Source organism: Mixophyes fleayi, chromosome 8 (genome assembly GCF_038048845.1).
Source record: "Mixophyes fleayi isolate aMixFle1 chromosome 8, aMixFle1.hap1, whole genome shotgun sequence".
NCBI classification, from domain to species: domain Eukaryota; kingdom Metazoa; phylum Chordata; class Amphibia; order Anura; family Limnodynastidae; genus Mixophyes; species Mixophyes fleayi.
Genome location: NC_134409.1, coordinates 102,821,515 through 102,847,440, shown reverse-complemented (window position 1 = coordinate 102,847,440; position 25,926 = coordinate 102,821,515). Strand labels below are relative to the sequence as shown.

General features: G+C 40.2%; 1 protein-coding gene across 2 annotated transcripts in view; it reads left to right on the top strand.

Moving 5' to 3' along the window:
- IPPK (inositol-pentakisphosphate 2-kinase) overlaps positions 1-25,926 on the top strand; it is a 57,709-nt gene that overhangs the window by 11,072 nt on the left and 20,711 nt on the right. For both annotated transcript variants that reach the window (XR_012678562.1, XM_075183021.1), the window contains exons 2-5: positions 12,746-12,793; positions 16,824-16,919; positions 20,182-20,248; positions 24,655-24,773. Coding sequence is in view for 1 of the 2 variants with exons in the window: in XM_075183021.1 (XP_075039122.1) it covers positions 12,746-12,793; positions 16,824-16,919; positions 20,182-20,248; positions 24,655-24,773 (330 nt within the window). In the remaining variant the exon portion in view is untranslated. The remainder of the gene's footprint in view (positions 1-12,745; positions 12,794-16,823; positions 16,920-20,181; positions 20,249-24,654; positions 24,774-25,926) is intronic.

Genomic DNA, 25,926 nt, shown 5'->3' with positions numbered 1-25,926 from the left:
GTTACAAAACATGAACTGATCACTGTAAAAATCTAAAATCAAAGGTTGGCTTGTTCTAAATTAATGTACTGTAAATCCCCGACCAGAACACCTCTTTTTCTCTGCTCAGACATTTTCTGATCTACAAATGCAAAGAAAGATGACTGGTCTTGATCTTGAACATAAATATTCACTAAGATTATTATTACCATTTATTTATATAGTGCCACTAATTCCGTAGCACTGATGTGAGAACTCGCTCACATCAGTCCCTGCCCCATTGGGGCTTACAGTGTAAATTACACACACACACACACACACACACACACACACACTCCCCAATATGTTAGCAGCCAATTAACCTACCAGTATGTTTTTGGAGTGTAGGATGAGACAGGAGCACCTCGCGCAAACACGGGGAGAACATACAAACTCCACACAAATAAGGCCATGGTCAGGAATTGAACTCATGACCCAAGTGCTGTAAGGCAGAAGTGCTAACCACTTAGCCACCATGCTGCTAGGAGAACCATTTACGTGACCTGCCAAGATGAGGTATCTGCTGAACTTACCTGCTGTCAGCTCATCTGGATCAAACTGGAGGTGGAGATTAAGGATGGCAATTCCCTTATGAGGTAGACAACAGAGAACCCCCTGGAATGTAATTCGAAATGCCTATTACCTAAGTAGTGAGACTACTGAAGTAAGACAACCTGTCCTAACATCTGCTTCAAAGAAATAAAAAGTATTGATTGCTTATGAAGGCTATTTGGACCGTTCAGAGGGAAAGACATTAGTCTATCATGTGAGAAGTAAAGATTTAAAACGTATTTTGACCTGGTTTATCGTCATCAGTGCCAAGATTGATTTATCATGGGTCACACCAACAAAGGAAAGGGAGGGGAAAGACATAGAACAAATTGCGTTTAACTTCAGCTGCGTCAGATTTGTTAAGCTAAGGGAAGAGGTAAAGGCTGGGGTGTAAAGCCTTAATGAACTTCGGTCAGGGGGTAAATAAATGCACAGGCATGTCTGCAGCACTACGGACTGAATATAAATAAACAAACTAAGGGAAAATTTAAGAAAACAAAAACTTCAAAATGTTGCAATACATTTTTTATTTTTTTTACCCAGTAGTACTCCTGAAAAGGAATCTTACAGGCAATATTTCTCAAAACGGATATATATTTAAAATGATACACAACTTTGATTTATGTCATAAAAAGTGCTGAATTGGTTTCAAAGACTTCCATAATTGAGTAACAAATTATATTATCTAATTTACTGCTCTGAAATTATCCGGGGCCGTAGAGACCAAATGAAGCTCTCCCCCATCTATCAAAAGTTGGTCCTGTGGGCGATCTGGTACTAGTGAGAAAAAGTGTAGGAGCTGTGGTTCTAACTCAGATTGGTCTATGGATTCTGATATTATTCCTACAAGCTCTGTCCATGTGTTCTTGTTTGTCCTTCCTGAGTTGAAAATCACTATACAATGCCTCCAAAGTCTCCTCCCACTTATTGAATGACCACCTCCATTTTTTTTCCCCCTCCACTGTGTCTGTCTTAATTCCGTTTTCCACCGCTTCCGTTCTTAAACCTGCCGTCACTTTTTGTCATTCTGATTGAAATGTTTGCTTGAGCTTCTTCATTTCATACATTAGACCAACTATATCTTTTTAATAATTTGCCATCCACACATCAGTGAATTGCAGAAATATTGAGGTATGTTAAAAATATAAAGTATTTCAATTTATGTGTCACAATGTTTTTGTCTAATGTGGGTGACATTTCTTTCAGCTTTATTATCTTTTAAGAGCAAATGGATATATTTAAGAATTGGTATTGTACATGCATGTTTTCATATTGGTGTCTGAAAGCAAATCTAATACCCTTATGAGGAGTATTGTAAGACCCATTATAGTGTGGCTGTATGGAGATTCTTTCCTGTAATGTGTATTTGTCTGTTTCTATTACTAGGGCTTAATGCATCCACAGAGCTGTTCTCATGCCCAAGGTATTCAGTTGAATAAATGGGTCTTAATTTGACAGCAGTAATGTGTATATGTAGTGTGAGAAAAAGCTTCCCAGATTGAAGGTGTGTTCTTTAGAGTAGACATTCTACATGTGTGCTGTAATATCACTGTGTTTTGCTAGGTGGGGTTAAGCTTGCCCCATGTTGGTGGCAGTTGTTATAATCATGCAGGCAGTATTGAGGAAATCCTGTAGGCAAGAGCCACAGCATAACTGTGTTCTGAAGTCCTGTTGTATTTACGTGCACCAATCAAGTCATTTCAGATGAATGTAGGACTGAGCTGTTCATGCTGATTACACTCCTTCCATAAATTGACGTTACTTGATTAGGGTGAAATTGAATTGACGTCACGGAGTTGCTTTTAAAGTAAGTTATTGGTGTTGGGCATCACCAGTTTAAGTGGAGCATTAAATAGGATTCCCATGACAGTAGCATTCATTGTTCGTGGTAGGTCATGAGCTATGTTTTGCCTGCAGCTGTTAGGATTCAATGGTGGAACTAAACACAAAAAAATTCAAATCTGAATTAAAAACTTCACTTAGGGGTAAATTTATCAAGCTGCAGGTTTGAAAAAGTGGAGATGTTGCCTATAGCAACCAATCAGCTTCTGGCTGTCATTTTGTAGAACGCGTTAATTAATGACAACTAGAATCTGATTAGTTGCTATAGGCAACATATCCACTTCTTCAAACTTCTGTTCATAAATGTGAAAGTGAGTTGTGTGTTGGGGTGTATTCTAGTTTAAAAAAACAAAAAAAAACAACTTACCTCTGTTCTACAATCCCAGGTTTTTTTGATGGAAAGCTGCCATGGTGATCTTCCTCTAGGTGGGCAATACTGTATAAAGACCAAAGACCATTTTAATTGTCACTCTTTGTTCTGACTGTTTAAAGTTTTTAATTAATTAAAATTAATATTTTTATGCACGCGAGGTACAAAAATGCTACTGCCGCATACATTTTAGCAAATGAGGCCTTTCATTAAGCCGTGTACTAGGTACCTCCTAAGCCCCTCCCATAGAGGGTGACCATAACATACTACCTTACTAAAAAAAAATTTTGGACCAACTGAAGTAAACCTGTTATGACTGGATGCTTTACTTGCACTTGTCTGTGTTGGAGTGACCTGTTTCAATCGATATTAAACTTTGGACGGAATCTCCTTTCTTCAGGTATTGAACTGTCTTTAATCTGTCATAGAAAAGGAAGCATTATTATCTCGTTTGTCACATTCCATACAGTCTTTGTATCTAGTCTTTGTCACATTCCATACAGCCTTTTTTTTTTTTTTTTTTTGTTAAATAAGGAAATGTTTGCCAACAGCAGCAAAGGCCATATTACAAATCGGCTTGTATTTCAGACAATTGCTTCACTTGAGATTAATGCATGGTGCTTTTTACTAAACCATTTATACTTTTAATCTGATTATATCCTTACTTTGGAATGCCTTAATAAGGCGTTTGTGTCATTAAGGAGGTATGCTGAATGTACAACCTAAAGAGAAGGTGTTGCTCGCTGGACAAGCTCTAAAATTAAACTGGAAACACATTTTAGTTTTAATTACCGTATAACCTTTTTAGGTTCCGCTGTGCCTACAAGCAAGTACAGCAGAGTATTTGTTTTGTTTAATATTAGATCACTGCTATACACACTAAATAATTACCCTAAACTGATTGTAAATGAGTTTAACTTATTTAGGCCCCTTACCCTCTAACATTTGCGCTTCCTGTTGAGAGCGTTTGTGTTATGGCACTGTCCTTCCAACGCCTCCTGCTCTAGCTCAGTGTTTCTGAACTCCAGACCCCATACACGCCGAGCAGCTCATGTTTTCAGGATTTCTTTACTCATGCCCAGGTTACCTAGTTACTGACCCAGCCAGGTAGACTACTACTAACCTGTTTTCACTGAGCGAAGTCCTCCAAACATGAGCTGTTGGAGGTGAGTGAGGGCTGGCATTAACAAACACTTCTGTAGCCTGTCACACTCAAGCTGTAAAATGCTATTAAAGTGTAAAATCTGCTTCCAAAATGCAAGTGTAAGGACAGCTATAGTAGCTGTAACGCTCTTACCCAGAAAAAAAATGCAGTCCCCATCTCAGTCACTGTGTTACTGTGGAACAAGGAAGTGGCATCTTGTTTCCTTATGAATATTACATTATATTTTTCGTTACTTTTATGTTTTGTTTTGTTTTTGTTTTTTTTTTAAGTTAAGCTTTATTAAAATGAGACTGACTGGAAAGACTCTGAAAGAGAGCATTTACTTTTATGGCTGTAACTTTGTGCAAGCATTGCTATGGGGGAGTTAATGCATGTGCTGCATGGGTGGTAACATGTTTAATTCTTGTAAATCATGAGTGTTGGTGTTTTCTATATTTAGTGTGCTTTAACGTGTAGATTTGTTTTTCTGCTTTCGGGAAACATGTATTCTACTTACACGGCAGCTTTCTGACATTCTGCTGAGTAAGGATGCTGTTGTTGGACATCCCACATGTAAGCCCAGCATGAGTACTTGGACAGAGACCTAAAAACTGCTGTCTCCAATACTAGTTAAGCTTGCTAGCCTTTTAGATCAGGATGTGTGAGCAAAGCTAATGGAGCACAACCATATTTCTATAAAATTTCACATGTGGGCTTATTACAAATTCATATTTCTGATTACTTACAGAGAACCAAACAAGATTGTTTACAAATATAGAGTGCCAATCTCTAAAATTATCTTCAGTTGTAGAGATCTATAAAGCAGACATCCATATTTTCTGAAATTGGGTGGTATTGTAGCTTTAAAGAACCACCGAAGCTAAGATTTAGAATGGTCCATTATGGAATGTCCTGTAACCTTCACAAACCTATAGATATCTGTAGCCACTTATACAAAACGTAAAGGGATTGCCCACATTAAGACAATTCTTGTTTCCCTTCATTGTGGATCTCTCTACAGGACGCAACCATTGCAATGAAACCTTCCAATCTGTCATATCTAATGACCTGGAGAGAGAAGCTTTGTCAGGATGCAACGCTTGACTGTATTTGCTATAAGTACTGTCCATTCGAGTGCTGCATATACACCTGCAGTGGGGGAAATTTAACTTCCTGCCCAACCATGCTCAGATCTTTCTTCCTTTCTTTCTTTGGACTAGGCTCGCTATTTACTACAGGGAGCAGTGGGTTCCCAGGATTGGGGTCCTCATGGAATAGCTATGGTGGGGTAGCAACCCCTTCTAAAATGTCCGATATGTGCAAGATACTTCTCTGTTTAATCAGCCATTGTAGACTGAACCCCATGGTATCTTTCAGTAGGCAGATTTCTGTGCACAGAAAAAAGGATTTCCCTTTATTACACAGGATCTGAATAAATATGTTTATACTAGCTGAAGTACCCGGCGTTGCTTGGGTTTAAATATTCAAATTATAAAGTTGTCAATTAGTTGGATGTAACGGCCAACCTTTTAAAAATAAGTTTTAGTCCAAATCCACAAAAGGGAGGTCCGACCAGGAACAGTCTTTATTACAAGTGACGCTTTATATTAGTTTGGTTGATATTCTCCTTGTAATGTGCAGATGATAGACTGTGCCCTCCAGGAAAGCAGAGCTCGCCCCTGTATTGTGCCCCCTCCACCCTTTTTATCCTATTTAAATCTTATCCCACAAAACAAATTCACCTAATCTGGTCTTGGCAAGGAACCCCCACAATCTGCTCCACTACCAACAAATGCCACCATCTTGGCCTGACAAACATGCTCCCAATGGAAACAAGCTTTTGCACAAAAGTAGGCGTGTGATGGCACAAAACGGCTTATTTGTGGGGTTCCTCTAATGTCATAATTGGTATATAATCACCCCTGTCCCCTCTCCCCTATTATCCAATATCCATATTTTATTTGTGTATTATTCCACAAAGAGGCAGTGACTGCTATGCTGCAGAAGCTCTCAGATATATAATAACCTCTGCACATACAGCCTGACTCTATCTGCCCCACTCTACTGCTGAAGATTTGTTCTTTATGGCTGTGAGGTAAGTGTTGTTTAGTAGTCTTCACACTGGCGCTTATCCAAACAAGTGAGAGGATGCAGAGGTAGTTATATTATCCCTTGGATAGAAGATATTATGGTGGTTAATTTACATTACATATAAGGAAAAATGTAAGAAATATACAGGGATTAATTAAGCAAGGAACAGTGGACACAATTCTATGAATCGGGAAATGTGTATTTCATTTTCCTGACTTCTACAAAGGTCACAAACCACTAGAATTAATTTTTTTGCTCATAACCCGAACAGAGGAACTTTTAATTGTAATTGACCGATAATGATATCTTGGGTGTTTGCATGATGCAAACACCCAAAGAAGGTGTTTTGTAAGAGCTGCTGCTTTTGTGTGCATGATTCTCACATGAGGAAATGTACACTTAACCATAGCAGACGTTGGCTTTCATTGCATTAGACAGACAAAAGATAATTGCTCATTGAATACTAATACTGGAGTGCAGGTTTGGACCTTTTGAACTGTTTGTAAATACCCTCGGTGACGTTTTTACATTTCAGACGCTTGCAGCATTTCCTGACACTTTATGTACAGTTGCTTCTTAGTGTAAATATCCGTTCCTGCTGATTTAATAGTGAGTAAAAGCATAGATACAGAAGGGGATAGATGTATCATCTCGGCTACATTTACAGGTATAAATTTTATTACACAAATTCTGACTTTTCTGCATTGAGACAAAATGTTATTAATATGAAAGAAAAAGTTATTCAATCTTACTGAGGATTTCAGATGTAGGTTACAACTTCCCTTCTGTTAGGCAATGTTTGTCTGAATATGACACTAGCCAACGGGAGATTTTAGCGATTAACCCTGGTGGTGCAATGCAAATCGTGGTGCAAGGGGTCAAATTCTGCCCCCAGGTACTACCTCATTGTGTACATGCACATTCTAGTAGCTGATACAATTGTGGACCCTGTCTGATGTAATGCAAACACATTAGCAATTGTGATTGACTCACAAATCAGATACAAGGTACTGCTTAATACTGTGACCTAGTTATAACATGACATTGTACGTGTGTTTCTGGAAGTACAAAAAGGATAGTTGCTAAAGTATCGATTTGGTGAAGACATGACTCTGCTAGTTAATGATACCTTTTTCCTTTTATCTTATGTGGTACTTCAGAGTACAGAAATATAATTTGTTCTGCGCCACAGTATTGTAATAGCAATAAGAACCCTTACGTGATCATCAGCTATTTATATAGCGCTACTAGTTCCGCAGAGCTGTACAGAGAACTCGCTCACATCAGTCCCTGCCCCATTGGCGCTTACAGTCTAAATTTCCAACACACACACACACACACACACACACACACACACACACACACACGGGTCAATTTAACAGCAGCCAATTAACCTACTAGTATGTTTTTGGAGCAAATTAATCCTGTAGGCCAACTATTTTGTTTTGAACATTTGATTGTCATCTGTTGTGTTGCTTTATATTTTTATCTTAATCCCACAGGCAAGAAACGTTCAAAGAGCTAAGGGCCCACTTACTGCTGTATTTATTTGCGAAATCTGCATTAAACCATAGCAGACAATTGCCTTAAGCTGGGTACACACTGAAGAATTGTTCAGACCAACGTGCGATCTCAAACGATTATACCTACGACTGAAGGTCCGATCAGTCTGGTGATTCATCCATACACACTGACACGATTTACCTTCAGATCTGTGCTCTTCATCTGGTCCTCTGTCTGGTCCTCTAGTACGGAGAATGACAGCACAATATTCATTCATTCACTGCTGTCACATTGTCACACTGATTAAAACCACCTTGTTATAGCTAGAGAAGCTGTCTCAGAACGAAAAAATGAATTATTCCTTCTACAGCACTCTCTACATTTATTCACTCTGACATTCAGTGCTAACATCAGCTGAAAAAGAGCCCGACTCTGTAAACTCTATGGAGATGGTCAGCATGAGTGCATACACACTGCATGATCGTTAGGTGATTGATCAGAAAAAAATGAACGGTGCGACCAGCCAAATGAGGCGATAATCGTCTATTTGGGCAGACTTTCAACCATCGTGTCAGTACACACACTGACCCGACTTTCGAACAAGCGGTCGTACGTCGGCTGGTTGAGCCGATTATTGGACAAAAACCCTGTAGTGTGTACCCAGCTTTACTTGTGCTAGAGTGATATAAAGCAATTGCTGATTGGTTGCTGTTCACTGCAGTTTTGGAATCTACTGGAAATGCAATGTTACTAAAACGTATAACCTTATAAATGAAAGTATAGGTCTGTTTTACAGTATATAAAGAATATCCATATGCATTATCAGCAGGGCGAGTTGTTGGGAATTGTCAGGCTGTGAAAGAGTTTAATACGTTTGCATTCCTAGTCCCCTCTGTCATGGGTGGCTGAATATTTTAGATTCTTACTGAAAATGATCTCCTGGCCGGGTCACGTTCTTTTTACTGTAACCTGGTGAAATAAAATCTCTTTTCTTAGTGAAGATTCTGGTGTTGGTATGAGGAATGTGAGGTAGGCGATCAACCCCCTCCCCCTTCCCAGCATCCTCCCTCCCCTCCCAACCACCAGCCAGTGTGGGGTCCTGTTTACTGATTACCATGAATTTCCTCCTTTCATCCACCTGTACCAGGTTGTAATAGGCAGAGTCAGATTCCTTCTGCTAGCCCCCTCAGTGCTGTAAAATACCACATTCCTTTCTAGAGCTATGTGTATTTACCATTTGCATGAGGCCTGACTAGTTAACATGTACCGTATATACTCGAGTATAAGCCGAGTTTTTCAGCACATTTTTTTGTGCTGAAAAAGCCCTCCTCGGCTTATACTCGAGTGACTTACCTGATCCCGCCGATCTCTTTGACTTGCTCTCCGATCCCGCCGCTGTTAACTTCCGCAATGGAACGCATATGTGTTCCACTGACAGGAAGTCCGGCATTTGGAACGCAAACGTGCGTTCCAACTGCCAAACTTCCTGTCAGTGGAACGCACACGCATATGCGTTCCACTGCAGAAGTTACCAATTAAATGGAGAGAAGGAGCTCTTTTGAAAACATGCATCCTATTATTAATGTGCTTTTCTGTCGTTAGTGGATATAAAACCCATATTAACAGTGGACAGCTATGAAAGAGCCAGGTGGGTGATAACTTAGAGATTATAAACCTCTGCATCTGTGTTTCTATCATTTGCATTTACAGCATATAATTTGACAAAACAATTGCATTATTTTTGGGTTGTGGGGCTATAAATAGTTTTTGTATGTTCTTCTTTTTACTAAGGTGTAAGCATAGAAAATAAGCACTTCATAATAGTTTCCCATTCTCTTTTTTTTTCCAAACTGGAATGTTTCCTATTTAATTTTCTTCTTTTTAATCAGCCAATCACAAGTGGAAAAAGCTTTGCATGCAATATAGATGACAGAAAGAGGCACAGTGTGTTCCTGTGATAATTGTACCGACAAGAAATGCCCATTGTCACACTCAGCCACTTACGCTCAACTTCTGTTTGTGTCTGCTAAATATACAAATGTTTACTTGACAAAAGCTGAACAAAATTAAGTGGCTGAGTATATACATATATAGGTAGATAAATACACAGGGATAAATAATTTCAAAACAGAAAAGAAGTATGCTTACAATTTAATAACTTAATTTCATCGTGTATTGATCAGTAGCTGCAGCATTTCCCACCCTAGGCTTATACTCGAGTCAATACGTCTTCCCATTTTTTTGTGCTAAAATTGGGTGCCTCGGCTTATATTCGGGTCGACTTATACTCGAGTATATACGGTACTTAGCCTCTACTCTGAGCTATCGTATGAGTGCATATTTGTAAGTTGGCTTTCATTAGTGGTTATGTATAACAGTGACCATTAGCTAATGTTTTCAGCTGCAGTGGTGATGAATGAAAACACATTCCAAAAACCTGTACATTTTGTAAAAAATTCTTAGATGAATGCTACAAGTGTGAACATATCCTAAACCTGGCCATATACATCCTCGTTACCATAAGCCTCATCAACATTTATTTATACAGATTCCGTCACGCTTTACAGTTGGGAACAAACACAGTAATAACACAGAAGTGTAATACAGACAGAGAGGTAGGAGGGCCCTGCTAGCTAGCTTATATCTATGGCTAAAAGGAACCTAAAAAACAGTGCCTAGAATTTCTAATTTCTTCCCTTGCATGCATCCTCCAGTGTGGCCTCAATAAATATGGGTGTGGTATGGGCATTTCAGAGAGGACCTAAAGACATGGCCTATTTTGTCCTGTGCCTCACCCCCTATCCCCTGGATGAATGTTGGGAGATGTTGGGACTTGGCTAGGCCGTTCACACTAGAACAGGGAGACTAGCAGTGTGTAGACCCTCCTTTCATAGTGTTAAGCAGACCCAACCTCGTGGGCACGTGCTAAATCTCACAGGAGAATCTGTTACAGCAAAAATGATCAAATATTAACTAGATCATTTTACTATTGTGAAACTACAAGACTCCACAAGACATGCTTGGACTTTTTTTTTTAAAAAAAACAAAAACCAAAACCAAAAAAACCAAACGAAAATGTATAATTAAAAACAAAACTCAAAACCTCCCAAACGCCTCATTTACGTTCTGAGGCAACTACTTGCTCTTAGCTGAGCCACAACGAGAATGAACAATGGGCCATGTTTTTAAAAGTGTGTCCCACCCCTATTATTATACTATTCTGTAACTACGAGTGCCAGCATGCTCAAGCAGCTAGGGCTTGCTGGGACAACATATGGCTACCAGGCATGGGTTGGTTGGTCCTAGTTGGGGGGGGGGGGGGTGCAGATTTTTTTTTGTATTTGCTTCTTACCATGCTGACCAGTCTGAGGTTGGTTCACATTATGATAGATAGGTCTCGCACTGTGGGTCTCCCTGTTTATAACAGTTTGATCAGCCCAGTCTGGGAAAGCTGGTACAGGTTAATCTGTTTGGGGATGGGGGGGTCATGCAGTTTTATTAATTATTTATTTTAACACTAAAGATAGGTGCTGATGCTGTCATCCTCCTCAGCAAGTGTCTTTCCATCAAGCCTTGTATGTTGTTTGTCCCTGATCTGCCTAAATGGGCGCAGGAGCCCACAAGTGCAAATTATTTCAACTCCAAATTCTGGCAGATTGGTTTTGGCGCATGAGAGATAGAGATATATATATATATATTGCTATGATATAAATGGATATTACTGTATCTTGGTGTTGCTTATGTCCATGTTTTGTCCTCCCCTTATGACGGGTACAGTTAATGATTGGATGTTTTTGGTCGTGCTATCAACCCTCGTCGATTTAGCAGAGATGTGGAAGATCCGCACTATAATTGGCTTATTAATGATTGACCAGAGCGGTTTAATTTGATTTACAATTTTCCTTCCTTCCCTCCTTATCATAGATACTAAATTAAACGATCTATACTTCAGTACAGTGTACAGAGATATCTATTGACATGCACTGGGATAAAAGTTAGTTGAGCTAAGGAGAATTACAATGTTTTACAGTTTATTGGTCCATAAACACATTTCATTGAAGATGTTGAACCTGTCTTCTGAAGCTGTACAGCTCTTGTAAATACTTCAAAAATCAGTCCAGTTATTGCTTTGTTTATGACCTCATTTAAAGGGAAACCTAATCCTTCCTACCAAATAAACTTGCCCTGTACCCTTATTCTCTCGTTGCCAGAGACATCACTTGTCAACGAGCTGTTTAAAGAACCTCTGTCGCCTGTACAAAGTGTCAGCAATTATTTTGTGAGTGAACTAATGTGGCAATTTAACAAGGAGCCAGTTACCTAACTGAAGCACAAATTTACTTGTTCCTGTGAAATTTATAGACTTTGTTTATCAATGGCTTCATGCACTGATCATTCACTGAGGAATGTTTTCTGAATAAATCCGTCAATTTTTAACCAAATTTGTAAGGTCCTGTGTTGAACAGCCAAATATCAAGTGTATGTGGCCAGTTTTATACAGAATTGCAACCAATTTGTATCCGTGTGAACTATAGTGATGTAAAGGAACTTCATGTGACGGCCTAGGGCAGGTAGCAGATGGGGGACTTCATGTGACGGCCTAGGGCAGGTAGCAGATGGGGGACTTCATGTGACGGCCTAGGGCAGGTAGTAGATGGGGACTTCATGTGACGGCCTAGGGCAGGTAGCAGATGGGGGACTTCATGTGATGGCCTAGGGCAGGTAGCAGATGGGGGACTTCATGTGATGGCCTAGGGCAGGTAGCAGATGGGGGACTTCATGTGACGGCCTAGGGCAAGTAGCAGATGGGCAACATCAGGTGACTGCCTCGGGCAGGTAGCAGATGGGCGACATCATGTGACTGCCTCGGGCAGGTAGCAGATGGGCGACATCATGTGACTGCCTCGGGCAGGTAGCAGATGGGGGACTTCATGTGACGGCCATATGGTACAGTTGTAGGAGGGGGACAGGGACTGCATGTGCTGGTCAGGATCAGGAGGGGACCACTGGGTATGGTAGTCCATGTAACAGTCGGAATCTACACTTTACTTCCCCATATGATTACTTACTTTTTTTAAAAAAAAAAAATCCAATTGTCGAGCTCAGATTAAAAAACAAGAAAGTAAAGTATCCTGGGCTTGTTTTTGTGCCCTAGATTCTCTGATCATGCTATAACCATATTGCAAGTTTAAATATTGTAACACAAACTTTTTCTTTGATTTCAGAGATGCGTTGTCCTACGGTTCCTGAAGTTTCTCCCAAACAGAAATCTGGTAAGACACTTTTTCTATTGGATAAATAGGTATTTGGCAAAATGGTAAGCGTTTTTGGCCTGAAATGAAAAATATTGTAATTAAAATGAATAAAGGTTTCTATTAGCTGCAAATATCGCACTTTTCTTAAGCATACATGAAGGATATGCAGCAGAAATGTGGAAATCACATGGACATTAGTGCTCTATGGTAGATCTAATCTGCAGTTGTGTACCGTTTTGTAGTTTACAGCTTAAAGTAGGTACACATGATTTCTAAAATAAGTTGGTCATAAGTTCTGTTTTATGTTGCCCTTTATACATGGAAACTTTTAACAGTCAGGGTGGAAACGAGTGTAAGACTGATGGACACTGCAGGTGACAACTGGTGAGTGTTAGGCAGGAGGAGATAACGGATGGTAATTCCATGCGACAGTTGGGGGAGCCATGTCTGTTGAAGTCAGCAAGTTAATACTGACGAAACGCGTTGGTGATTTCGCAAACTGCGTACAGAAATATCCTGAACTACTACAAGCCTCTGTATCTGCACACTGAAGGCATCGTGCTGTTATCAGTGTAACCGATGCAGAACGTGAATCTGAGACAATAAATCATAAGCTATCTAGGAAGCTGCTGATATTACACACAAGCAGTGTCCCTTTCCTCCCAGACAAATGCACACTGCCCACATGTATAGTAACGTGGAACTACCCTAGCCCAACTTGCCGGCACAACCGTATAGAAAACTGCAGACACTAGATTCTCTCTGCTCCCTAAACTACCCATGTAAACTCTAACACTAGACAATCTGAAACGTCATAAACAGGCAAAGCACACCTGAACTTGAAACTGCACCTTGGTGATCGGTCCACACCTGCTTTGTGGTATTAACAATCCACCTAAATTAATCATGGCAGAAAAAATAATAATTAAAAAAAACTGATATGCCTACAAGGACAATCAATACACTTTAAAATATAAAAAAAACCACACAAAGCTACTGAAAACTGTTGTTACCACCAAATACACCATAGAAGGTAAGTTCTGCTTCACAATATTTTTTCCACAGCTCCTTTACACCACATATGCTTATTTCATTAGGTACCATCAGGTACTACTCTCACTAGGGTGAAGCTATAGGAGTGCAGAATCCATCTACATACCCCACGCACCTAATAGACATTACAGCTTCCTCCACCAGCAACATTAAATGCGCTATGGTACTTTCCACTCAGCAAGAAAAAAGAATTGGAACTCTGTTCACACTAAAAGGCAGCAACGAGACCACACAATAAAGATTAGATCTCTGCACAGTCTACGCCCCCATTTCTAGGGGTTTTAAGTGCAATTATTATGAATAAAGGTTTCCATTAGCTGCAGCCATTGCACTTTTCTTAAGCATACTTGATGATAATGCAGCAGAAATGTGGAAGTCTCATGGACTTGTGTTCTCAATGGCAGTTTTAATCTGTAATTACTTATGTACTGGTTTATATTTTACAGCTTAAGAGGTTAGCATAGTTCGTTATAACAAAGTAGGGTGGTCAATGCTACAGTAGTTTTATTATGCTCTGTACACATGGAAGCTTCTTACGGGCGGGGTGGAAACGAGCAAAAAGAATGATGGGTCCTCCAAGTGACAACTGTGGGGCAGTGATAAGTCAGGCGGTGGTAATGGAGGGGGGGTGGGGTCAGAAACATGTTTATGGATGGATACTTCATCTTACATCAAGGGGGCCTAGTACTAGACGGACTGGGACTTATGTGGCTGTCAGGTGTGTGTAGTTGGCACATAAAGAAATAGAGGGCATTGAAAAAAGGTGATCCATGCGTAATGGCAGAATAAGTCTCACAGAGTTTTAATCTAAAGTGCATTATTTCCAGTTTGAAAGCTTGTGTATGTAAAGTGGCATTTGGGCACTCTTGGTCCAATTGCATGTTTCACCAAATCTCTGAAAAGAAGGTAACACAACTTTTGCGGGGTACAAACTTAAATATGACATTTTGCACATTTTAATGCATGGTTACTATTTGTTAAATTTAACAGATTTGAATATAAATAAAACAGTGAATATGGCCTGTGCAAAAGTTTGGGCACCCTTCCAGTTTATTCGTTAATACAATTTGTATTTTTAAGGCTTCAAAACTTTATTGACTTGTTAGGCTTTAAATTAAGCCAGATTTGCACACTTCCAGAGTTGAATAAATACTCTGACCCATTTAACCACTGATGGTCTGCCTGTGGCCCACATCCATGGGCTCTAAGCTACTGTCCACCGACTTGAAAATAAAGATAATGGACTGTCACAAAGCAGGGAAGGCCATAAAAAATCTAAACATTTTTAGCTTGGAATCTCCACTCTCAGAAACCTCATTAATAAATGTGAGGGGAACTGTCGAAGTAAAGATAGGGGAGTCCCAGAGAAAGCTGCGATAGAACTGCTTGTAACCTGGTCAGATATGCATAGCAGAACCCATACATCTCAGCAGAAAACCTGCAGAAAGGGTTAGCAGAACTGGAGCAGTTGTCCACATGATCTGTATGGAGGAAGTGTTAGCGGAAACCTTTCCTATGACCTCATTGCAATAGTAAAAATCAGACATATGCAAGACAATACTTAGATCAGTGTTGGCTAACCTGTGACACTCCAGGTGTTGTGAAACTTCAAGTCCCAGGACACCCTTCCAGCAATAAGCTGCTATTTATTGGCAAAGCATGCTGGCACTTGTAGTTTCACAACACCTGGGGTGTCGCAGGTTAGCCAACACTGACTTAGATGATCCAGAAACTTGTTGGCGCACAGAGCTGTGGCGATTCAGTAACATAAGGCAGAGGTGCCCAAGTTTTGCATACATCTGTATGTTTGTGAATGAAGCTTTGTGTTATGAGGAACTACACCTTTAGAGCTTTGGTATAAAAGAAGTTGAGTAGACTATTTCTTACATTTCAGCGATTCCCTATTTCAATCCATGGTACAGGTTAAAAGGTTTTTTCTTGGAGCTTAACTCAGTTTGCAATAAAGAAGCCTAATAACTGGAATAAACTGCGTCCTTTCTTGTAGGCACTTACACCTAATACCTGCTCAAGTGGCTCACGGGGCAAACATTACACTTCCACACATTCTGAATCAAGAGGTTGTCAGCGACTGTGTTTGAATTGGTTACGTAAAAGGAAATGTCTCATTGAAATAAAATTTATTTTAATATTTTCTCGTGACTTGTATTTTAGCTTTTATTGTTATATTAATAAGCATCTAATGCTATTTTGGTCACTCCCATTGTGCTTTCTCATAGATGACTGCTGGATCTGCACCAGTTTGTAGATGCAGGCCCCTGCCCCTTTAGTGTATAAAAAGATGAAGTGTGAATTTGAGTAGTGTTTGTATCGCAGCTCACATCTCCTTTGTGTTGGTCAGTCACTCTCCATTTCCCACACCAGGCACATAAATATTCTCTGGTGATCTGCCAATCCTTTATACACTGCTGGATTTCCTGCAAAATGGAATCTAATCTGCTGTGCAGGGAGAGGTAGTCTGGCATCTGGTCTGTTTGGAGAACCAAGACCTGAATAGCTTCCTGCCATCACTTGTCCCGGCTACGTATTCCAGTGCTGTGCTGAGCTTTGTATAAAGGAATAGACTAACACTTAGCGATGATGCCTAATGTATATTAAAACTTTCTAACATAGTCTTGTAATATGGGGGGGGGGGGGGGGGGGGGGCTCACAACACTGAGATAAGTGTGAAAATAACATATATACCATGCTATTTTCCTAAAGGCTTTCACTTGAGTGCGATACTGAACATATTTCTTGCTAAAAAAAACAAAACGCCCTTTTAGTATTTTTTTTGTTTTCGTAGACTCTTGTATAAAAGCAATGTTTTAGTTTTTTTGTTTTTTGAGTATAGGTGAAATGTTTCCAAACATTTAGTTCTTAGCAGGAAAATGTGTGGAATGTGGTTGGGGTGGGAGGGGAGGAAATAATGACTTTCTTTAAAACCTGGTCTAAAGCTGTCAGTCCTTACCATTTTCTTTATTGGCTATCATTTCAGACGGCAGAAGAAGTCTATCGGCATTTGCACAACATTCTATACTTCGGCAAACACATCATGAAGCAATTTTTGGGTGAAAACTACGTTCACCATGGGGTAAGTTAACCAGAGATAATCGACAAGTTACCCAGCCACTCATGAGATGATCCGATCTGTATCCAGTGTCGCTACACACAGCATATTGTGCCAAATGTGGGTGGAGCTTATGTAGTTGCTTGCTGTGGTTTATTACAAACTGCAGAATATGTTGGCAAGCAGAGCATTTACTTTTGCACAAATGCCCCCAATTATGATGGTACCAAGGAGTAAATTCATATGTTGTGTGTTTTGTTTTTTCTTTTTTTTTTGTACTTTTTTTTGTACTTTTTCTTTTGTCCTTTAAAGCAGCCTGCACATGATGGAAAGGGTTAGTACAAGGATCATTTGTTTGCACAAATGCACCACTTAGATACACACCTGCATCTCGCTGTTAATTGTACTGTCCCCAGAGAAATAAGCTGTCCTTATTTTTGCACAAGTGGCGATCAGATTGGAAATGCACATAGTGGAAAGTGTGAAAACGTTACTTCAGAAGTCTATCCTGCTACCACTCAAGGACCATGGCTTCATTCATTTTACTGATGAGTTTAGTCTCGTGTATGTCTTAAATGAATCATTTTGAGAGGACATTGGATGCGCCCTTGTGCCCGGTTTAAAAATAAATATATAAAACAAACCAGCATCATGTTTTTTGCCGGGATGTTATATGAGGTGCGTGAGTGGCTAGACTGCATTTAGTTATCTGCGCCCCCCCCCCCCCCCCCCCCCATAACAAAGTTTTGCACCCCAGCAGAGACCACCACTGCGCTCACCATAATCTATCTGCTTCACGGTGTAAACTGGCTCATTTGTGCAAAATTAAGCACATCCTGCCACAATACGGCTTTGTACTGTGGGCCCAGTGTTTTGCACTTACAATTACTAGGTTTGGTTACTAGACATTTGAATTTCATTAGTAAACAATTAGCATAGGTTATTAGACAATGGAAGCAAATGTCTGACCCTTTACTGTTGCACCATTATAGAGTGTAAAGCTGGGTGCACACTGATACAATTATCGTGCAGATCACAAGGTAAACAACCGTTTGGTCCTATATTGCATCAGTGTGTACGCTCCCACGATCCTGTCTTATCTTACTATAGCACATTGCATCTCTCTTTGTTTTATAAACTTCCTAAAGATCAACGATGGAACGTTGTCAGGCAAATGTGGAAGTGTGTATGCACTCACAACCAGCAGTGTAGGCAGATCTCTATAGAGTGTGCTGCGTCACTATCTTTTCAGCAGGTTATATGAGGTGAAGAGCTCAGATCTGAAGGTAAATGGTGTAGGAGTGTATATATGAATCTTCATGCTCATCGGGACTTTCAGTCGTTGGTAAAATCATTACAGAAATTTAATCTAAAGTAAGTTTCTCTAGTGTGTGTACCCAAGTTGGCTGTAAGCCTTTGCAGGGAGAAGTATGTAAGTTCTGGATACAATCAAATAGACCTGTTAGTTTATGACTGTGGTTTTCTTTCCCTTTGGCACACTGGAAGTATTTGTGTGCAGGGACAAGCAGTGTGGATTGGTTTAGGTGACAGTGCCCCTGTTTATGACATCACATCATTAGAGTCTTTGTGTACTTAGTGTATCCATGTGTAAACTTTGTGATTAAACAAGGGCACTAGTTAGGATACAGTTTAACCTTTATCACAGCACAGTTTCTTCGGTTTCAGATCTGAATGTTCTATTCATCCATATGTTTTGGTTTTTGTTTTTCTCCTTTTTAATAAGCCATCACGTTTGCTTTAGGGGCACGTGCTATAATATTGCTAAGAATGTCAGTGTGAGGTTCGTCAGACTTGGCCATATTAGACCTCAAACATGTCAGATACTGATATGCTGAAACGATTTTGAATCTTGTTTGCCAGCTAAGTAAGACTGCAAGGGTCCGTTATCAACCACACAATCTGTGGAGCGGCTATGTTGCTTTTTGTGCGCAAGCCCACCCTCTTATCCGCTGAGCGCAGTTCAAGGTGCACGCCCACTTCATGGTATTTGAAAACAATACTGTAAAATCAAATTGCCACTAGTTTTACAGGTTGGTAGATGATCTGGGTAATGCACGGGGTACACCCCCATCACTTTCCATCATCCTTCCACATGAGGATCACCACTTTCATTCATTTAACCATTTCCATTTTCTCCTAAAATTCTGGATAATCTAGCCTCCTTTTATGTATTGATTTAAAGTGCAGGGACATCAGGAATGTTCTTAGTATAAGTTATTTTTTTTGTGTGTTTTTGAAGCTTTTTATTATATTGGTCAAAGTATGCGTAGGAGTGCAACTAGACAGTGCAAAGCATTTTCCTTGCTAAGCATAGTGACAAGACCCGACCTCTAGGACCTCACAGGTCGTGGAGCTTTCAATAGCCTGTATGCACCCTCTCCAGCCATTCTGCTAAATGAAGACTTGTTTTACACTGTAGTGCAATACTAGTCCTGCCTCTGCGCCTAACCTGCACTAGACCCCATGAGCTGGCGCAAACGTCTACAGCCACCAGATGCAGCCTACTTGCCCTGCTAGTCTGTGTGCTTCCTTGTTATACTAGGCACACCGGTGGGCATGTAGCTATGTAATGTCACCAGAGCATTTGTGTTACAGTTTTGCATTCCTTTTTTTCATAAATGATCTTTTACTAAAAAAGTACTAATCTTGCACCTACTGTGTTTTCTGTAATGGAATATAATTGGCTCCTGCTGGCTTTTTGCCATTTTCTGCGACAGCCTTTCAGACAGGATATTGGGTGTGTATGAATGAGATTACCGGTGGAACAAAGTGTATCATGAATGGGGATTATAAATATTGTGCAATGATATACAGCCTTTCCCAACCAGCAGAATTGTGTGTGTGTGTGACATCACCCACCCACTGTTCCTGAGATACAACACCCCACATTTTGTATACTCTGGATCAAGGTTCTCTAGACATTGTGTCCCAGTATTTGTAGAAATTAGGGTGATGTTAGTTGGGGGGAAAAGTATTAATAAAATACTTAAGTCGGTGCATAGAGGACACATTTAAAGTATAAGTTGTTCATTTATATGGGTTTATTATGAAGCTCCATAATACACATTTTTATTCTATATTTCACAATAGTGGGTTTACTTGTTCTTTTTAAAGTGATTGTGATCGCAACACAGTCTAAAAATGACACTATGAGGATTTGTTCAGGTGGGAAGAACATTTGTTATGCAAGATTCATCCTATGGTATTTATAGTACACAAATTGAACATTTTATGACACTAATAACCAAGCTGTTCTGTTTTACAGGACGTGGTTAAATTACCTTTGGATTTTCTGAAACGTCTCTGTCTGAAGGTCCAGTCTGAAAGGCCAGGTAAGTAACCAGTTATACCACCCATTTCCAAACACAACATGTTTTAGATTTTAATGCATTGTATACTTGTGTCACTTTGGCATCTTGTAACAGTATTGGGGGTGGATTGACAAGCATATTGCTTGACTACAGATGTCAAGGAATTGGTTATTGAAACAAGTTGTATTGTATCTGTCTACTCCTGCTGTCTGGCAGGAGAAGTAACTGCTGGAGAGGAAGCGAATATCTTCCAGATGCCTGTGGTCCTGGGCATCAGACTGCTGCCATTCTGTTTGAGGCAAAGTGGGTTCAATATAAACAAAACCTGTTTTGTTTTAATCCCCTTGCACTTAGAGCAAATCTCTTAACAAGGAAGTTTATTTAATCTGTCTCGGTGATGCTCAAACTTCAGAACGTTTTTGATGCATCATTCAACACATTGCTCAAAATATCGGTCAGTAAGTCAATACTGCAAAGCTATTATTTTTCTTTTAACAAACAAAGGCTGTAAAGTACAACAAGCTTTACTGTGGTCTTGAAGACATTTGGTAAAAATGTTGAGCGCAGAGCAACGCACCATGAGCATGCGGCAGGGTCGTGTGCGGACAACTGCACCGTTGGGACTGTCCTCAGGGATAGCTGCTGAAAAACATGCCGCAGACTGATGGATGACGCAGCAGGACCTTACAGACGAGATAAGCTGTGGATTACATAAGGGTAGTTGCTATAGTTTGGATGTGTAAGAATTGCGTTGGGCTGCTGCTAGCAATGTTTCATTATCGTTCTATTCTGTTCATTCTATTTCTGTAGGTGATTGTGCATATTTAGATAGATCTATTAGTGAGTTATCGGATCGCGAGAGAACACCACCGAAAATGTAGTTTATTTGGTGAACTTCACTTGGTTACAATAATACACAGAGGTTACTTACAAGCTGGTACCTCAATGCCCAAATGTATGCCATGTTCATATGATTATTCTGTAGAGCTCTGCAGAATATGGTGGGAGATATATGGAGGTCTGTGTGTATACACACGTACATATGGTGATATACCATACAGCCACATCTCCTACTGCTTTGCTTGTAAAGCAGTCAAATTCTATTCAATTACATTTTTCAGGCCAACACTTTTTCTATTATATTAATATCTGTATTGAGTGATCTTCCTTGTTGAGGTTCCCCAAAGCCTCCAATGATCCATTGCTGCCCTGTGGTATTACCTTGTTTCAGACAGTTAGCAATGTCCCCCCCACCCCAGGGAGTATGATTGGGAAGGTCACAGAAGAGGAACATCAACACCATCTCTGTATGAAACCAGATAGCCTCAGTAGTATGACCAGTGTCTGGACCATTGTAGGCTGCGAGGAAGTATCTCTTTTGCTTTACCATAATGAACTCCACCCAAATCTAAATAGTACGTTTTGGGTGTAGTGCTTTTAAACTTCTGTGACAGCAGCAATTTAATATGTCAAACTTATTTGCTTCTGGTTTTATGTAGAACAGTCACTTGTCACCGTTACACCCTTTTAATTGTTGCTCTTCCTGCAACTGATATGAAGACTGGCTCACTGCTGTACACACTGAGGGTCTGATTCAGAGTGGAAGCTAAGGGTATCTTGTGGCTGGACCAGTCGCACTTACGTTCAAAAAAACCTGTACCAAAACCTTTTATTTTATATGCTGTGAATGTAATTGCCATGAAGCATCATTTTAAAGCTGAATAACCTAGCAGCAACAACAGCAGGAACAACTTCCTGACATGCATATAAAAAAAAAAAATTAGTTGGTTTCAACACGCTTGACAAAGCTTAATCTGTAGCTGGGCGACTTCTAAAGGCTCAATAAATGTCTGAAACTCCTTTGCATACCTCGAATTACAAGCGGTTTGCTGGTTTTTGTGTTCATCATCGTCCTCTGCCCCCCACCAGCAAATAAAACCGCTTTTTCAGCCGTATCTGTGACTTACTTCCCAGTCTGATTCAAGGCCCTACTGCACATTGTCTGTTGGGACGCCCCTCCCCCGTCTTGTCTCTTCAGGTGCATGGAGTCATAAGTGACTCAAAGTTGCAGGTCTGATTAGCTGTAGTCTCATACATTCATTTTCTGAGCATGCACAGTGTGAAAAAAAGCAAAGATACTCTACGTCGCTTGCTGAATCAGACCGAGTGCTTAAGGTGCTTCTATCCAGGATACAAAAGAAAGTAGTAGAACAAAATGAAATCACACATCACAGAAGAGTCACATTTGCATGTTGCTCTATAGAAAATCTATAATACAGGTTGGATGTTGCTTCCTCTTCACCATGTGTACGTTTTGTTTAGGCCTCATTTAGATACTGTAATACCAATTATGTTTTGCTTTCGCTATGTCTGATACTGATGGCATTTGAAGCCGTACTCTCTTGTCTTAGCACTGCCACCACAATAGCACTTGGTTTGGAAATTGCAGAATGCTCATGTCTGTTGCAAACTATATGAGTTGGATTTACTAGCACGATAGCTGTGTGACTGTACTGGGAGGTGTTCTTCTGGTAAGAGCATTGTATGTCTGCTGAGATAAGATAAGATGACCAAAAATGGTAAATGATGGTGTCCTTCTGTGAGCTGGCTGCAACACCATCATCATCACTTCCTATAGAGTAGTGGCTGTGACCGCTTTCAGCACAGCAAGTCACAGTCCTGTATTATCTTGTCACATAACATGTTGGACTATTTTGTGACACTTTTGAAGGGAAATTAATTAACCCAATAAGTTGGATGTATGAACTGTGTTTCATATAGAACACGTTTGATACAATGCCGCTGGTATTCCTACACCATTTGTCGGAAGCCTCGCATCACTGCACTGTGCTGCTGTACGTGTTCACATTGGCTGCACAGTGGTCTAGCCCCTCTGACTTTAGACTTGGACATACATACTCTATATCAGGGTGTGGTCTGCAAGCTGCCAGTCCCAGTCCCTCCCAACATTGAAAGAAGTAAAATATAAAATAGGCTCCATCCAATCACGTCCACATTCCAATAGGCCGCACCCCTTTAGAAGTCAGACAATTGGGACAGTCCTGCCACAAGTGTGAATCTGTCTGTGCCCCACTCCACTGAATTCCCCTCACCACATAATGACGCTGCCCTGACTTACTCAGGTACGCAAGTGGCACGGTCATTGCAGGCCAGAAGACTGTGCTACAGGGATTGTTCTGTATGTATTGTATGCTCTGAAATGAGACCACATATTATCAAATGAAAAAGAATCTGATCATTTTCACTCTTTAACTTCACTAGTCAAAGTTCCTTATTTATGTCAAAGGTTGTCAAAGATAAGGCTAGCTTTCATAGCTGTATATATAAGAAGTCATACCACTGTTTTATTATATGAAGTATACAATGGGCCTTATATGGCCTTAGGAGCAAATTTGCACTGGCAAAACTAGAGGGGGGAGTGCATATTTAAAATGTGTGATCAGATTTAGAGTTGGGATGAAGTGTGCTAGCTCAACTCTAAATCTCAGTGTAAAAATAAAGCTGCCCGGTGTTTGTGTGCTACATGGAAAGCAGCCAGTATTTCCCTTGCATGCAAAAATAAATTAATTTGGCAACATGGTTTGTCCAGGAGTGAATTTGCTTTTTTTTTTTTTTTTTTTTTTGCTTTTGCTTCGCTTCAATATTTCTACACTTGTTGTCTGATGTTTGAAATCTAGAGGATGTTCTAGAAACTCCAGATGTTGAAACACTTAACTATGGTGGCATATCTATCTATGTTTATTAGGGGAATTTGGAAGGTTTAAAGCAGGCCTGTCCAACCTGCGGCCCTCCAGATGTTGTGAAACTACATGTCCCAGCATGCTCTTCCAGCTATCAATAGGTTGTCTACTGGCAAAGCATGCAGGGGCTTGTAGTTTCACAACACCTGGAGGGCCGCAGGTTGGACAGGCCTGGTTTAAAGGCATAATTCTACTTAATACCATTCAATCTCAAAGCACTCAATTCCGGAACGAATATGTTGATTGATAAGCAATTGTGAAATATTCTAGCATACAGACAATATATAGTTTAATTTTACTTAAAGATAAAAAAAATAGATTTGGGAACAATTGGGTAAGTTTTATTCTATAATAAAAAATCACGCGTTTAGCACAGGAGGTCATCTCTCCTGCTGGAGGAGGCTTTTTTTCAAACGGACAATGAGGTTATTGTTGCCTTTGCTCCGTGAACTTCCTTTAGCGTATGTGAATTAGCGGATCAGTGGAGTGCAGGCAAGTACAGTTCTGTTTAGAATGTATATCTTAGTTCTACTCAAAGCTAAACTTTTAGTATTGGTTACACTTCTGCTTTATACCCACCTTGAATAGTATCACTCTATTGTATGTGTTGTGAACTCTACGTATCCTCCTCCTCTTTGTGGATTATCGCCTTCCCTTGCATTGCAGAATCTCGGTGTGAGAAAGAGATGGACGTCAGCGGCTACGCCATGTGCCTTCCTAACCTCACCCGCTTGCAGACGTTCCCCTTCATAGAGCACCGGCCTATCTTCTGCATAGAGATTAAGGTGAGAAGACCTAGTTGTTTTTATTTTTTCAGCCTGCAGTGTTTAAAATAATAATCAGATACCTGAGGAGAACACTTCAGAGCTGAAGAACAAGATTAAAGGGAATTTATTTGTGTTGAATTGTAATCCTATTTACTTGATTAAACACAGCCTCAAACAGATGAAGTATGTATTTGTTTCTTGTGTAAATTATACAGTGCTAATGGTGCTATCAACTATGTTTCTCTTCAGTAAGATAACGTTCTAATTTGCTGCTGATAAAGCAGTTACATATAGCCCAGCGCGGGTCAAATCCATGTTGCCATGGTGATCGGATATGTCCCATTTCCAGTGTATCTGCTGGGAAGTAGTACAAGCGGGTAACCAAGCGTAGTGTAATAACACGCTGTACTAGTACAGCCGCCGGAGCTGTAGTTATTCCTATCTGAAGCCCCAGTCATCGCCAGGATTACTGATTTAACAGAATTGTTACTCTGGCTGCTGTAATAGCTTTGCCCTGATATAATGCTGTTCTTTGGTACTAGCACCCGGATCTAGTTTCCCTGCTGATGTAGTGAGGAGGTGGTATGATCTGTACATATGGAGGCACTGGTATTTGTGCTGCTTTGCTTGGGGCACAGGCTTGGGACAATCTATAATTTTCGTGCAATTATTTTCAGGTTATTACATAACGAAAAATGTGCTGTCGGTGCTGCTAGCCTCAATGGTACTTGGCTTGTGTGAGCAGCTTGAATAAGGCGTTATCGGTTATTTGCCACTATACAGCGCCCCCCCCCCCCCACCCCCCAAAAAAAAAACAAAATCTGTGCGACTTAAAATATGGTTGACTACAAATTTGCTGATTTTTAGCTTTTCGGAGAGGTCTGTTCACACAAGCATCTTGTACAGTATGTCCTTTGTTAAAGACTACCTGATCACATGTTGTACCCACATCTGCATCACCCATCAGATGCTCTTATTATTTGCCATGTCGTACAAAGGTCAGCACTTCCTTTTCACAGCTGCATTTAGAGTAGTAAGACAAATTGTGAATTTTGGAAAGTTAGCTAGTATACCCTTCTCCGACATGCAATGGAGGTAGCCGTTTTGTTGGCAACATCCAGCTCATCAGTTCACATAATACTGTGCCTCCTGTTTCAAATATCATTAGTTA